At 49.0% G+C, this 11,600-nt stretch overlaps 1 protein-coding gene and 1 long non-coding RNA gene across 5 annotated transcripts; one reads left to right on the plus strand and one right to left on the minus strand.

The window, feature by feature from the left end:
• On the minus strand, nt 3,991-4,752 carry LOC110400091. Its single transcript, XR_002439620.1, has 2 exons — nt 4,657-4,752; nt 3,991-4,151 (listed from the first exon to the last, which is right to left on the minus strand). It is a non-coding gene; the product is annotated as an uncharacterized LOC110400091 (long non-coding RNA).
• METTL21A (methyltransferase like 21A) lies at nt 6,049-9,024 on the plus strand. Of its 4 annotated transcripts, none has more exons than XM_021399708.1 (3): nt 6,049-6,352; nt 7,472-7,583; nt 8,548-9,024. In XM_021399708.1, the coding sequence occupies exons 2-3, from the start codon at nt 7,499-7,501 to the stop codon at nt 8,943-8,945; spliced, it is 483 nt and encodes a 160-aa protein (XP_021255383.1). In that variant the 5' UTR covers nt 6,049-6,352; nt 7,472-7,498; the 3' UTR covers nt 8,946-9,024. The 4 variants fall into 4 exon arrangements, with proteins under 4 accessions (XP_021255383.1, XP_021255382.1, XP_021255385.1 ...); XM_021399707.1 differs by lacking the exon at nt 6,049-6,352 and adding an exon at nt 6,359-6,842; XM_021399710.1 differs by lacking the exon at nt 6,049-6,352 and adding an exon at nt 6,359-6,842 and having other exon boundaries at nt 8,490-8,754.

The following is an 11,600-nucleotide window of genomic DNA, read 5'->3' on the forward strand; positions in this document are numbered from 1 at the left end:
GCCCGCCCGCAGGGGCGCGGGGCTCTCGCCGCGCTGCGTGCACGTGCCGGTGGCGACCCGCGGCTAGGTACGGGCCGGGGTGCGGATCCTACGGCGTGCGAGCCGCTGCTCCGCGCTCCCCAGCACCGGCCCAGGCGGGGATCTGAGGCTCGCGGAGATCCGCCTTCCTCCGCGCTCTGAGCCTCTCGGCCGTCTGACGGCCCTCGCGCAGAGCCGCTGCGTCAGAAGAGCACAAGACCCTGCTGGGTGCTTTGTGTGGAGTGGTGAGGGTGCTGGGCCCCCAGAGCTGCACCCTGTGGAAGTGGTACCGCGGCCTGGTCTACACAGTCCCGCACACACCGACTCAGTGCCATGGCCACATTCCGAACACCGCCCGCTGCGATTTACTGCCAGTCCCATCCTCCTCCCATGCCATCCTTCTGCCATCTCGCTTGATTTACCCCTGTGAGTCAGCAGTTCATCCATCGCCACACTGGGGGTGCGGCCTGCGGCCCTCCCGCTGCACACTATGCAACACATTGGGGTGTTCTGCGTGGTGTTGGTTGCGTCTTTCAAACGTGAACCTCTCTTTACAAAGATAGAAAGTAGTTCCCTTCCATTTGTGTTCACAGAGAAAATGTGACCTAAGTGGAACACACAGAGAAGTAGCCGAGGGTTTTGGCTTGTGTTAACAACCCAGCTGGCATTAACACTGCGCGGGAGGCCTCCTGAGCTGGACGCTCACCATGAACACACAAGCAGCGCTGTGGGCCTTTGGCTCTGCTCCCAGAGCTCACCTTTGGCTTTTAATGGTGCGCAGTGGAGAGAGAAGTGTGCTCACTTTGCTTTCTACAAACAAGAAAGTGACTTTCCACAACCTGCGAAACGAACCCGAACAGGAGCCCTTTGGGGAAGTGGCTGTAACCACCAGGAGAGCTTCAGGCAGCCCCAGGGCTGGGCAGGGCTCCAGGATGAAGTCAGGTCATGGTGACAGCAGCAACCCGTATTCCCTAAACGCGGGGATAGAACAGAGCCGTGGTTTGTTCTGAAAACACAAAGCACCAGATTCCCTGCTGCTGCACATGCAGGAAGCCCAAAGGGCCTGCTTACTGGAGTTCACCCTGCAGCTGCTGAGCCATGAGCCCAGCTACCTTTGTAATTGCGTGTGGGGGGCACAACAAGGGAAGGCTGCCAGGCCTGGCAGGGTGCTGCCAGCTGTGTTCCTGCTCGCGGGCTCACGGGGAGGCGGTTCTGCTCTGCACTTGGCCCATTTGCCCCACGCACGTGAGTTGCTGCCTGCTGGCACTCAGCAGCACGCTCTGTTCGCAGACATGCCCTTGCACTGCTCAGCCCTGGCCTTCCCCACCGCGGTTCCTTGCCAGCAGATCAGTGCACATTTGTGTTTGACTTCTGCAGAAGCCAAGTGCTGGAGTGCACAGTCACATGGCTCTCCAGCCCAGGCTCCACCACATGGAGCCATGAGATGCTTTATCTCTGAGAGTGGAGCTGGAAGCCGTTGCTACCAGCTGCTGTCTGAACAACAACCCTTGGGAAACTCCAATATCTGTGGGCATTATTGCCCACACCAATGGAATTGAGCAGCCAGGAATCTCCCTAAATGTCTGGAGGGACACTGCAGGATTTTCCTTAAGCCATCAGCTTGGCAGTCAGCCTCAGTCCCCCATCTTTGCAGACGCTTGTGCTTCATGGGGCTGAGAATTTTAAATCCTGTACATTCTGCTCTTATCTGCACCTTGGCTCCGTGCTATGTATGTTTTCCCAAGGCCATGCACCCTCCTTGCTTGTCTGTGGGGAGATAACAGCAGCCCTGGCCTGAGTCCTTGTCTCCTCATTCCTTCTTAGAAAGTGTCCCGGCTGCAGGCACAGGAGCGCTCTACGGCCCGAGCCTCCAGCAGCCTGCAGGTGACTTGGAGAGGGGCCACAGCATTGTCTTTTCATGGAAACATGGCTGCAGGAAGAATGAATCACAGGTTGGACCCGTGTAACCAACTGAAAACAAAAGCTTGGGCTTCTGCATCTCACTGCTGCAAATAATGGGGGGAAAAGTGGGCATCCTGTTTTGAAATCCTGCACCAGCTGACAGGATGAAAACACTGCAGGCTTGATTGTCTTCTGAGGCTCAGCAGTAACATAAGGCTGTGGCCATTTAAGGGAAAAAAACTGAAACAAAACAGTACTTAGGGAAATAGATTCAATGCTTCTGCTAGGACGTGAGTAAAAAGAAACAGTGAGGTTGTTCAGAACACACAGGGTCACAGGGTGAGGTTTAGCAGCCCTAAATGTTCTCAGTTTTCAGATCACCTCCTGTACTATTGGTGAGCAGTGAGCACTGCCAGCAGGGCTGGGAGCTGTGCCTCACAGCACACAGACAGCAGCGCTGGTGTCATTGATCCTACCCATACCTGAGACTGCAGCAATCCAGATGTCAGTGCAGGCAGTGCAGAGGTTCTTAGCACGTGAGCACCTAGATCACTTCAGTGATACCAATAGCACAAACATACGGCAGTGAGTGCTTTTGGACCTCAGAGTCTTTTTTTGAATCCTGCCTTCATTTTTTCCTAAGAAAACATAAAACTAGCTTTTGCAGGTAGCAGAGGCTCAAGAGAATGAACTGCAGTGGTGGAGTTACGGAGACCTTATAACTGAGGAAAGGATCTCAGATGCGCTGAAATCAAGGAGCACAGTCTGTGAGGCTGTGCTCTGTGCTGCTGGGCAGAGCTGGCACAGCTTTTCTTCCTGAGGAGCCACGCATTGGAAATAGCCGTACTGCAGGTCATGTATGCAGTTTTCCTATGAGGAAACGCTTTCCAGTATTTTAACACAAACATGAACATGGTATGCATGACTTAACTCAGAAACAGCAAACTGCACGAGTAAGCCCAGCTGTAGGTTTGTTTAGGGAAAACTTCTGAAGGCTTAATTCCAACGTGGGCCATGAAAAGCCTGGAAGGAGGCCCTGAGGAGTCCCTCCTGCGAGGTCTGAGGCACCAGAAATTGCCTACACGTGCCTGGTGCGTCTTCTCCTTTGTCTGAAGGGATTTGTTTCTAAAGAGTGGAGAAAAGCTGCCTAATACCATCTCAAATAAAAAAAAACAAAAAACCAAAAAACATTTTTCTTTGTTTCTACTTGGTTAAAAAGGGAAACCTTATGTATCTACCTGCATGCTCTAGCTGCTGTCTGCTTGCCTATACAATTGCTTTCAAACTGCCCTTAGTTGTTGTTAACTAGTTGTAAATTAATACAGTGCATGGCTTGCACTGTAATTTTCCCTCCAGTTACATAACTCTACACCTACGGAACACATCAGAAATGTGAGCACTTAAAATTAACCCTCTGGATCTACATTCAGCCTCCAGCAAAGGGTGTTTTTGCAGCACTTTTCCCAGTACAGTGTCCCACAGGCGGACACCCAAGCCAGGCGCTCTGCAGCCACCAGCCAGGCACTCCACACACAAGAGCTGCGGGAGGGGAGCGGCACCTGCACCATGACCCACCTCCCGCAGCCCTGCAGCACAGCACCGTCCGCTCCCCATCAGAGGGCCAGCATGGCCCAGCACCCCGCTGTTGGCACACCATTGCGAGGCTGTAGGTTGGATCTGCAAAGTGCATTAGCAAGAGCCAGAGGTTTCTAGCAACCAAAGTGCCATTGTTGCTTATGAAGGGAAGAACTGGCTCATTTTGCTTTTTGTTGGTTAATTAAAATTTCAGAATAATGCCGGCTTTCAGAACTGCGTGGCTTTTGAGAGATCAGTCACGTAATTCCACTAAAAGTGATGTGATTTTTCTGTAACGAGATTTTAATAAGCATGGTGATTATGTCTGGCAGTTGATCAAGATGTGAGGTTTATGGAGTGACTGTAATAGTACTGATGGGAACTATTCCTTCCTCAGATGCATCAAAACTTCCTGTGTTTCAGTTTTGGAAATTATGCATCTTCACGATTTTTTTCTTAATGTAACTGTTGGTGTAAAGAAAATGACACAGTAGCTCATGCCATACATTATTTTGTTATTTAACACTTCTTGCAGAAACAGCAAGTTATAATGTCTACAGATAACCTGTTACTTTCTGCAGAAACGTAGGTTTTCATTTTTAATTCATCCTGTTGGTTTCAAAGATGGTCCAGATCAATCAGGCTTTATTCTGTAACTACAAGCAGTGATGAGCAGAATTAATCTCTGGCTTACTTCCTTTTTGTTTAACAGAAAGCAACTCAGTACCCCATCTATCTCACTGGTGTGGAGAGTCTGGAAGCTACCAGTGAACAAGTACATGTGAAAACTGTTCATCATTTCACTGCTAATCACTTGAATGGCCGCTGCTGGCAGTAGCTGGGGAGAAAGCTTTTTTTTCCAGGTTTTCCTCCACGCCTGGTGTTAGCTAGCGTTTGGTTGGTTGGCGGAAGTTTTTAGCAAAATAGACTTTTGTCAAAACTTTCCTTCAAAGACAGTTTTCATGTTCCAGTGGAAGGACAAACAGAAGTAGCTGATATTTACTTAGACAGGAAAGGATTAAACACACATGACCAGAAGTCTCTACGCAAATAGTCACTGCACCCATTTGGGATAAGGCGTTGCTGTCAGAGGGTTATCAACAACACAGGTTCCCAGATACAGAATTTTTTAAAAGTATATCAGATTGTTTCTATTTATACCTGTCTTTGCCATGGCAACCAGAGACTGTGAGATGGATGCTGTGTTTTCCCCACACTGTGCACGTCTCTAAGATCCATCTGGTACACGCAGTGTCTGCAGAACCATCAGAAGAACTACTGTATTCATTTCAAAGGAAGGATTGTAAACATTAAGCAGTAAAGAGAAGGTTTCTGTAAGGGATGTATATCAGTACAGTCTCGAAAGAATTTGCTCTCATTTCCATCGCATCTACTTGATTCTTCGATTTTCTGAGCTCTACAAGGACCACTGCTCTGAAACACTTCTTTAAATTACCACACAAAGCTTATTGGCACCTGAAGGAGCAGGATTTACAGTTGAACACATTGCGCCTCTGTTCTATCAAGTAGTTGAGTGAGATGAGAATGGATTCAAAGCAGTGTTTCTTTTTGCCTTAACTCACCCTTGCTTACTTTACCATGTGCTGTTTCCTACTTTGCAAGTTTATCTGCAGCTAAAGATGTCCATATTGCTTTTTGCAGCATTTAAAGGCGGAACTGAGTTACATTTCTTCCAACTTCATTGCTGTGCTATGCTCTCACCCTGCTGGGAGAAAAAGTACTTTGGTTCTGGACAACTGTCCTATGCATAAAATTCTTTGTTGTTGCATTTTCCTTGTCATTTTACTGTCAGGAAAGGTGGAAAAAAAGCACATCTCTTACTCTGTCATTATAATACTTGAATACTGTAACTTAGAAAACAGATTTGGGGAGAGGAAAAAAGTTAAAATGTAGGGCCCTTACTGAGCTTTTAGTGGACTAGATTGCCTTTTAGTAGCTTCACTACCAAGTTATGATCTGGAAAGTAATTCCTGGCCTTCTGTCTAAGGCATGTGGAAGTCAGTGCCAAAGTAATATTAGCAGGGAAGAAAGGGAAATACTTCTAGGAAGCGGCGCAGGATTCATAGAGAACCTTCTGAGCTCCTGAGATGCTCTGGGATATTTGTCTTAGAAAGACACACTCTTTAGAAAAACGTATTTGCTGCATTATTGTCAAGTAGGAGTAGTGGCAAGGAACCAGTGCTTTAGACATAAAACCACAGTAAGCTGAATCATCGCACCTGCTCTGGCGTGCTTGGGAAAAGAAGTCTGAGATGCCATAAGACAAGTATGAACCGGTTCGGGGAAAGTGAAATTCTGGTTTCCATTCCACTACAGTAGCAGAACCCTAAAAACAAGCTTTGGTTCCTGCTCCCCCTGTGCAGCCTGTAATGCTCTTCCACAAAGGTGTTAATGAATCTAAAGCCACTCTGTTGAAATCAACAGCTTTCACACATAACCACATTTGCTTTCTTCTGCCAGACAAACTTGCTGCTTCCTGTGGGAAAGTGAGGTTGCTTTCTGGAGCTGGTTGTGCTTTCTGAGGGCTGGCACAGGGCGCAGGGGCAGCGCCGGCGATGGGCACGGGCCCCACTGCCCCCGGCATTTCTCCTGTGACCCCTGCACGCCAGCTCTGGCACCGTGCAGGCAATGAGGAGCACGGCTGGCGCTGCCGTCCTGCTGGTGGAGTCCCTGCTGAGTGCCTCCGGGGAGCCGGCGCGTGGGTGCTGCAGGACGGCTGCCCGGCCCTCCCGTGGCCTTTAGCAGGCTTTGGAGCAGGTTCAAGTAAATGGATAGGGAGACAAAGGAGAGGAGCACCGTGTTGTTTTGCCAAACGAGGGATTAAACGGAGCCAAAGGTAAAGAGAAACCCGTGCACAAACAAGGCGGCGGAAGCACCAGCACCGCACCACCGCTTGTGAGCGACTCGGCCCTGCTGCCGTGGTCAGCGATGTGAGCCGGCTACGCGAGCACCGCTTCCAGCCCGGCGACGCTCACCTGCACGGACCCCTCCGCCCAGCCCGGCCCGGCCCCGCCGCCACACGGGGAGGCCGCGCCCGCCCTTCCTGCGCCCCGGCTCCGGGCCTGCAGCGCGTGAGCAGCGGCCGGCAGGGCCTGGCCCAGCGCCGCGGCCGGAGCGAGAGGGGGCAGCGGGGCGGCGCGGCCGTACCCCGCCGCGTTCCTGCTGTTCCGCAGGAGGCGGCCGCGATGGCGCTGGTGCCCTACGAGGAGGGCAGGGCACTGCAGGGCCTGCGCAGGCCGACGGCCACGTACCGCTTCGCGGGGCGCACCGTCCGCATCCGGCAGGACTGGGAGCGGCGCGGCGTGGCGGCCGTGGTGTGGGACGCGGTAGGTGCGGGCCGGGCGGCTCCCGGGCCCTCCGGATCGCGCGGAGAAGGGACCGAGCGCCGAATTAGGGAACGGCCGCTTAAAGAAGTTTGTTTCCGTAAGAGGCCTCGCAGGTTCGCAAGGGCAGCGGGGCGCCTCGGGCCCCGCACAGGCGGTGCGCAGCGCGGAAGCACGCGGGGCTCCCCTCCGCCCCGCCCGCGCTCTCACCGCGCTCGGCGCGGGGCCCGCCGCCTGCAGCCGCCGCAAGGACTGGGGCAGCCTTATCCGAGGACAGAGCCCTCCCGAAAAGCTCTGCTTTGGGACGGGCCCAAGGCTGCAGGGCGCTAGCAGCAGGGGTGCTGCGGCCTCCGAGCGGCGGCGGGGATGCACGCGGCTCTGGCTGTCTCCCGACATCGGTTCTGACAGAAGCCGCCCTGCAGAACTCTGCACGTTAGGTACAAAGGGCGTTACTATATTTTGCTTCTAAGCGTCTTCCATAAAAGTCACGGCAAGACCGCACACAGTTCACAGGCCGACCAGAGCCTTGCTGCAGATGACCCTACCCGTAACCTGCTCCCTCCGTGTAAATGAGAAGTGCTGTGATTCAGTATGACCGAGGTATGCCTAACTGACCTTGTCTCCTGGCTCAGGCTGTCGTCCTGTCCGCTTATCTGGAGATGGGAGGCATCGATCTCAGGGATCGGTCGGTGATTGAGCTGGGAGCTGGAACTGGATTGCTGGGAATAGTGGCCACGCTGTTGGGTAAGGGTTTTTTTGTTTGCCTTAAGCAATTTACAACTGTAGTAAAACTGGCATTTTTACATCTACATGCAGAAGTTAATACCAAAGCCACACATGTGAACTGCGATGTGTCCTGCCTGAGTCATCTTCCTCTCTTGTCAGACTTCAGAGCCTGCTGCATTATTTACTGTACCGATAGTGCCACCACAGTTTACTTTATGGTGGGACCCTGCTAAGGCTGATGCTGTTACCATGGCAGTCTGCTCTGCAACACTGAGCTCTGCAGATCTCCCCCAGGCAGTGAGAGCTGTGCTTGTTGTCTTCTACTTCTCCTAAAATGCAGCACAGATAAAGCTACAGACACAAAGCACACAAAGTCACATTAGCCTATCTTGCAGACAGGGAAACCAAGGTCTGGAGGAATGATTTGCCTTGGATATGTCTGTGGCCAAGGCAGGGACTGGGCACTGTTGAATTTGTGCTCACTGTCACAGGTTATCATTGTAATTCAGAGCTGTAGTGACAGTGGAAAGTACCTGTTGAAATTATAAAAACAAACCAGTTTGACAAAATGTGGTAATGCCATACAAAATCACACAGGCATAAATTTCGTCTGACCTCTTTAACTGCTTCTCTTCTAATGAGGAATCAGAGCAGGTTAATGGTGACAATCTTTTTAAGATTGTTGTCACCTATCAGAAAGTAACTACTCTCATGCACCAAGAAAAAGCTCCAGAAAACCTTTTTGTTTAAACTGATTTAATCTTCATGTGGATTATACTTTATATTCTTAAGTGACTGATGAAGAATGGGACACGTGTAGACAGCGGGCTTTCTGCTTGTTTTGTTCTTTTGTTTTTAATTGAGCATCTCAGCAGAGTTATTAGTGTTTAATAGGACTGCTTACCTTGGAGCATTGTATTCCAGATGCTCTATTTATGGATGTCAAGAGTTTATCTGAGACATGTATTCCTGTACCACTTAGGTGCTCATGTAACCATCACGGACAGGGAGCCAGCGCTGGAGTTCCTGGAGTCAAATGTATGGGCTAACTTACCTTCCGAACTACATCCAAGAGCTGTGGTGAAGGAACTAACTTGGGGAAAAGACCTAGGTAACTTCTCTCCAGGAGCATTTGACTTCATCCTGGGGGCAGACATCATTTATCTCGAAGAAACTTTTGCGGAACTGCTTCAGACATTGGAGCACCTGTGCTCAGAGCAAACTGTGATTCTTCTTTCCTGCCGTATCCGCTATGAACGGGATAACAACTTCTTGAAGATGCTGAAAGGCCGTTTCTCTGTAAATGAGGTTCACTATGATTACAGTAAGGATGTTCATATCTACAAAGCACAGAGGCACAGTCACAAAGATGACTTTTGACTGTATACTTTGTTAATAAACTGCTGATCCTTTTCAAATCTCCCTTTGTTTCTACTAAATACACTTGTTCCTAAGCGTATAATTACGGAGGTTGTGTTATTTCACTGGCTTTTTTTCCACTCGGTCTGAAACAGTAGGGATTGTACTTACCTGCTTTCTGCATATTGATTTTCTGTTTCATTCCCCAGTAAGAAATGCCTAAGGTCTTCCACTGACTTTTTATAAAAAAATTTTTGAAGTTTATTTATGTTGCAGAAATCTTCATGCATGAAAAATGTAATCAAAAGACCTGTTGTTTAAAATCTTAATTTTCCCACTTAATTTTCATGGGAAACTTACATTAGCGATTAGGTTAGGTGGGATTTTTCCCTTTTATCACTTCTTCAACTTTAGAAAAGTGGAAGAAATGTAAACTAAGACTTCAGTTTGAAATGTTTTAACTCTTCGGACCTTCTACATCTTTAACACTGTGGTGAAAGAAGCCATTCAAAGGGCAAACCCAAAAAAGGCAGATGCCATAAATCTGTTCTATTGCTGCCACTGCTGAATTGAAGAGGCATGGGGAAAAAGAACCAGGGCTGGGGTAGTAGGAAGGGGATCAACATTTCAAAGCAAGATAACTTAGAAATTAGTGGTTGTATCTAACTTGCAAGTGTGGAAGCCATACCTGCTTCCATCAGGCTTCCTAACGAGAAGACGCAGAGGGTCTGTGATCCAGAAGTGGCGTGCAGATTGTATTCTGGAAATGACACATGTAATTATAGCTCCCACGAATGAGGCCCAAAGGCCTTGCATTTCACCACTGAAGAATCTGTTACCTCTTTTCAGCTCTAGTTCTCTGCTTGGCTCTGAACTCCGCCTGAGGGTGGATGCTATTCAGTACACTTGCTTACAACGGTGTACTTAGAAGCCACACGGTGTCACTAAAACAGTACTTACTGGGAATTTGCAGTCTGAAAGTAGCGTTGAAGTCTTTTGAGGAAAGGAAGACAGCACCTTTAATTAAAAGCAGAACATGGTATGAGCTGTAATGTGCTAGACATTGCCTTTTCTGTACTATCAATTGGGTGCGCAACATCTGGAAAAAAATTACAAGCTCTCCCTATTCTGTTTCTGGCTGTAATGTTTGGAATGTGACTTCAGTTCTCACCACTCCTCTTCCTTTTCCTCCCCACTAGTGCTTCCTTCTCTCTTAGCTCATCTGTGGTCACTGCATGTTTTGGTTCCCCTGGGGCTGGAGCTGGCAGAAGGCAGAGTGCTGCAGCTTGTGCCCGCCTGTGCATGTGACTTGGCCCCTGGGGAAGGTCTGCTACCAGGCCATGCTCAGCCCCTGCAAGAGGCTGCAGCTGCACCACTGCTTTAGTAGGAACCTGCTTTAAAAGCCTACTTAAACAGCACAGAATAAAACCTACTTTAACAACCTACGTGATGGTAAAAAAGGGATCTTTGCTCTATGGCTTGCTTTGACAGCAGACGTTTTGAATTCGTAAAACAAATCAATCTAATGGCATTGCTTTCTAATTGTTCAGCAGCTCCCAGTGTTTGTTCTCCTATAGCTGCTTTTACAGCCAGTAACCTTCCTGAGAGCAGGCATGTGGCAGAGGAGATCAGCCTTGGCTGTTTCTAGACTCAGGAGTGAACCACGCCAGACGTGTAGTACAGGAGGACAGGAGCAATGGCCCAGTTGGGTAAACACTGAGAGCAATTCTACGCAATGACATCTGCAAGCCTGAGGCGAAAGCAAACTCTGGTGTCCTGTCTGATCGGTCCCAGGCAAACTTCTGATCTAGAATGAGATGATACACATTAACGGTTCAGCAGCTGCATGGCAATTATGCTAACACCCTGCCCAGGCACTTTCTGCCACCGCGTTCATCCTATACTTAAAGAAATCAGTTTGATTCTCTGTCGGGTGGTTCCACTGCATCACTCTTGGTTTGTAATATCACGTGAACTCAGCTGGATGGAGGACTTGTTTGTGCAATTGTCCCTGAGTAGTGAGGCAGTGCATAAACAGACTCTTGACAATAAAAAACACTCACCCTAGGGGGAGGATCCAAGACACGGGGAAGTGACTGGGTAGACGTGAACATACTGTGAATTTCTGCAAACGTCTCTGAAATGTACCATTCTGTGAGGGAGCAAACTTTTCTGAAATGTATGCAATGTTGCAAAATTGGTGCTTTATTAATATGAAAACAGAGTACAACATTCAGCTCCATATCTTACAGACAAAGAGCTTCAAGGTGCCTCAGCACCAGAAGAATCAGGTTTACTGGATGACGTACTGACTGCAGAGGGATGTGTGTTACCTGATTCCTTCAGTGTGAAATTCAAGACAAACTGCGTTTTTATCTTACAAACTAACCTGCTTGGGATTCCCCTCACTACAGAGATGTAGATTTTGTGAACAAGTATAGGAACGACATTACGAAATGCTTAGTTGTGAAAACCACAAAATCCCAGCCATAATGAGTTGACCTTTCTTCTTTCCCTTGGTGCATTTGCATCAGCGACGGATTTGTTCTGGCTTTTGTCCCAGTGGTTTGGTCCAGCCTTGCAGATTACATAATCAACTTATGATCTTTGCAATGATTGCTGCCTTCTCTTCTGTTCTTAAAATCAGTAGTACGTGGCTTAAGAGGAATGCTTAAA

The sequence above is a fragment of the Numida meleagris genome, chromosome 5, assembly GCF_002078875.1.
Source record: "Numida meleagris isolate 19003 breed g44 Domestic line chromosome 5, NumMel1.0, whole genome shotgun sequence".
NCBI lineage: Eukaryota > Metazoa > Chordata > Aves > Galliformes > Numididae > Numida > Numida meleagris.

Bases quoted from the DNA above. Each gene is read 5' to 3' on its own strand.
- METTL21A (XM_021399707.1), top strand. From the start codon at position 6,702: ATGGCGCTGGTGCCCTACGAGGAGGGCAGGGCACTGCAGGGCCTGCGC. The intron at 6,843-7,471 runs GTAGGTGCGGGC...CTCCTGGCTCAG, and splicing joins CGGCCGTGGTGTGGGACGCG to GCTGTCGTCCTGTCCGCTTA. The intron at 7,584-8,547 runs GTAAGGGTTTTT...TGTACCACTTAG, and splicing joins AATAGTGGCCACGCTGTTGG to GTGCTCATGTAACCATCACG.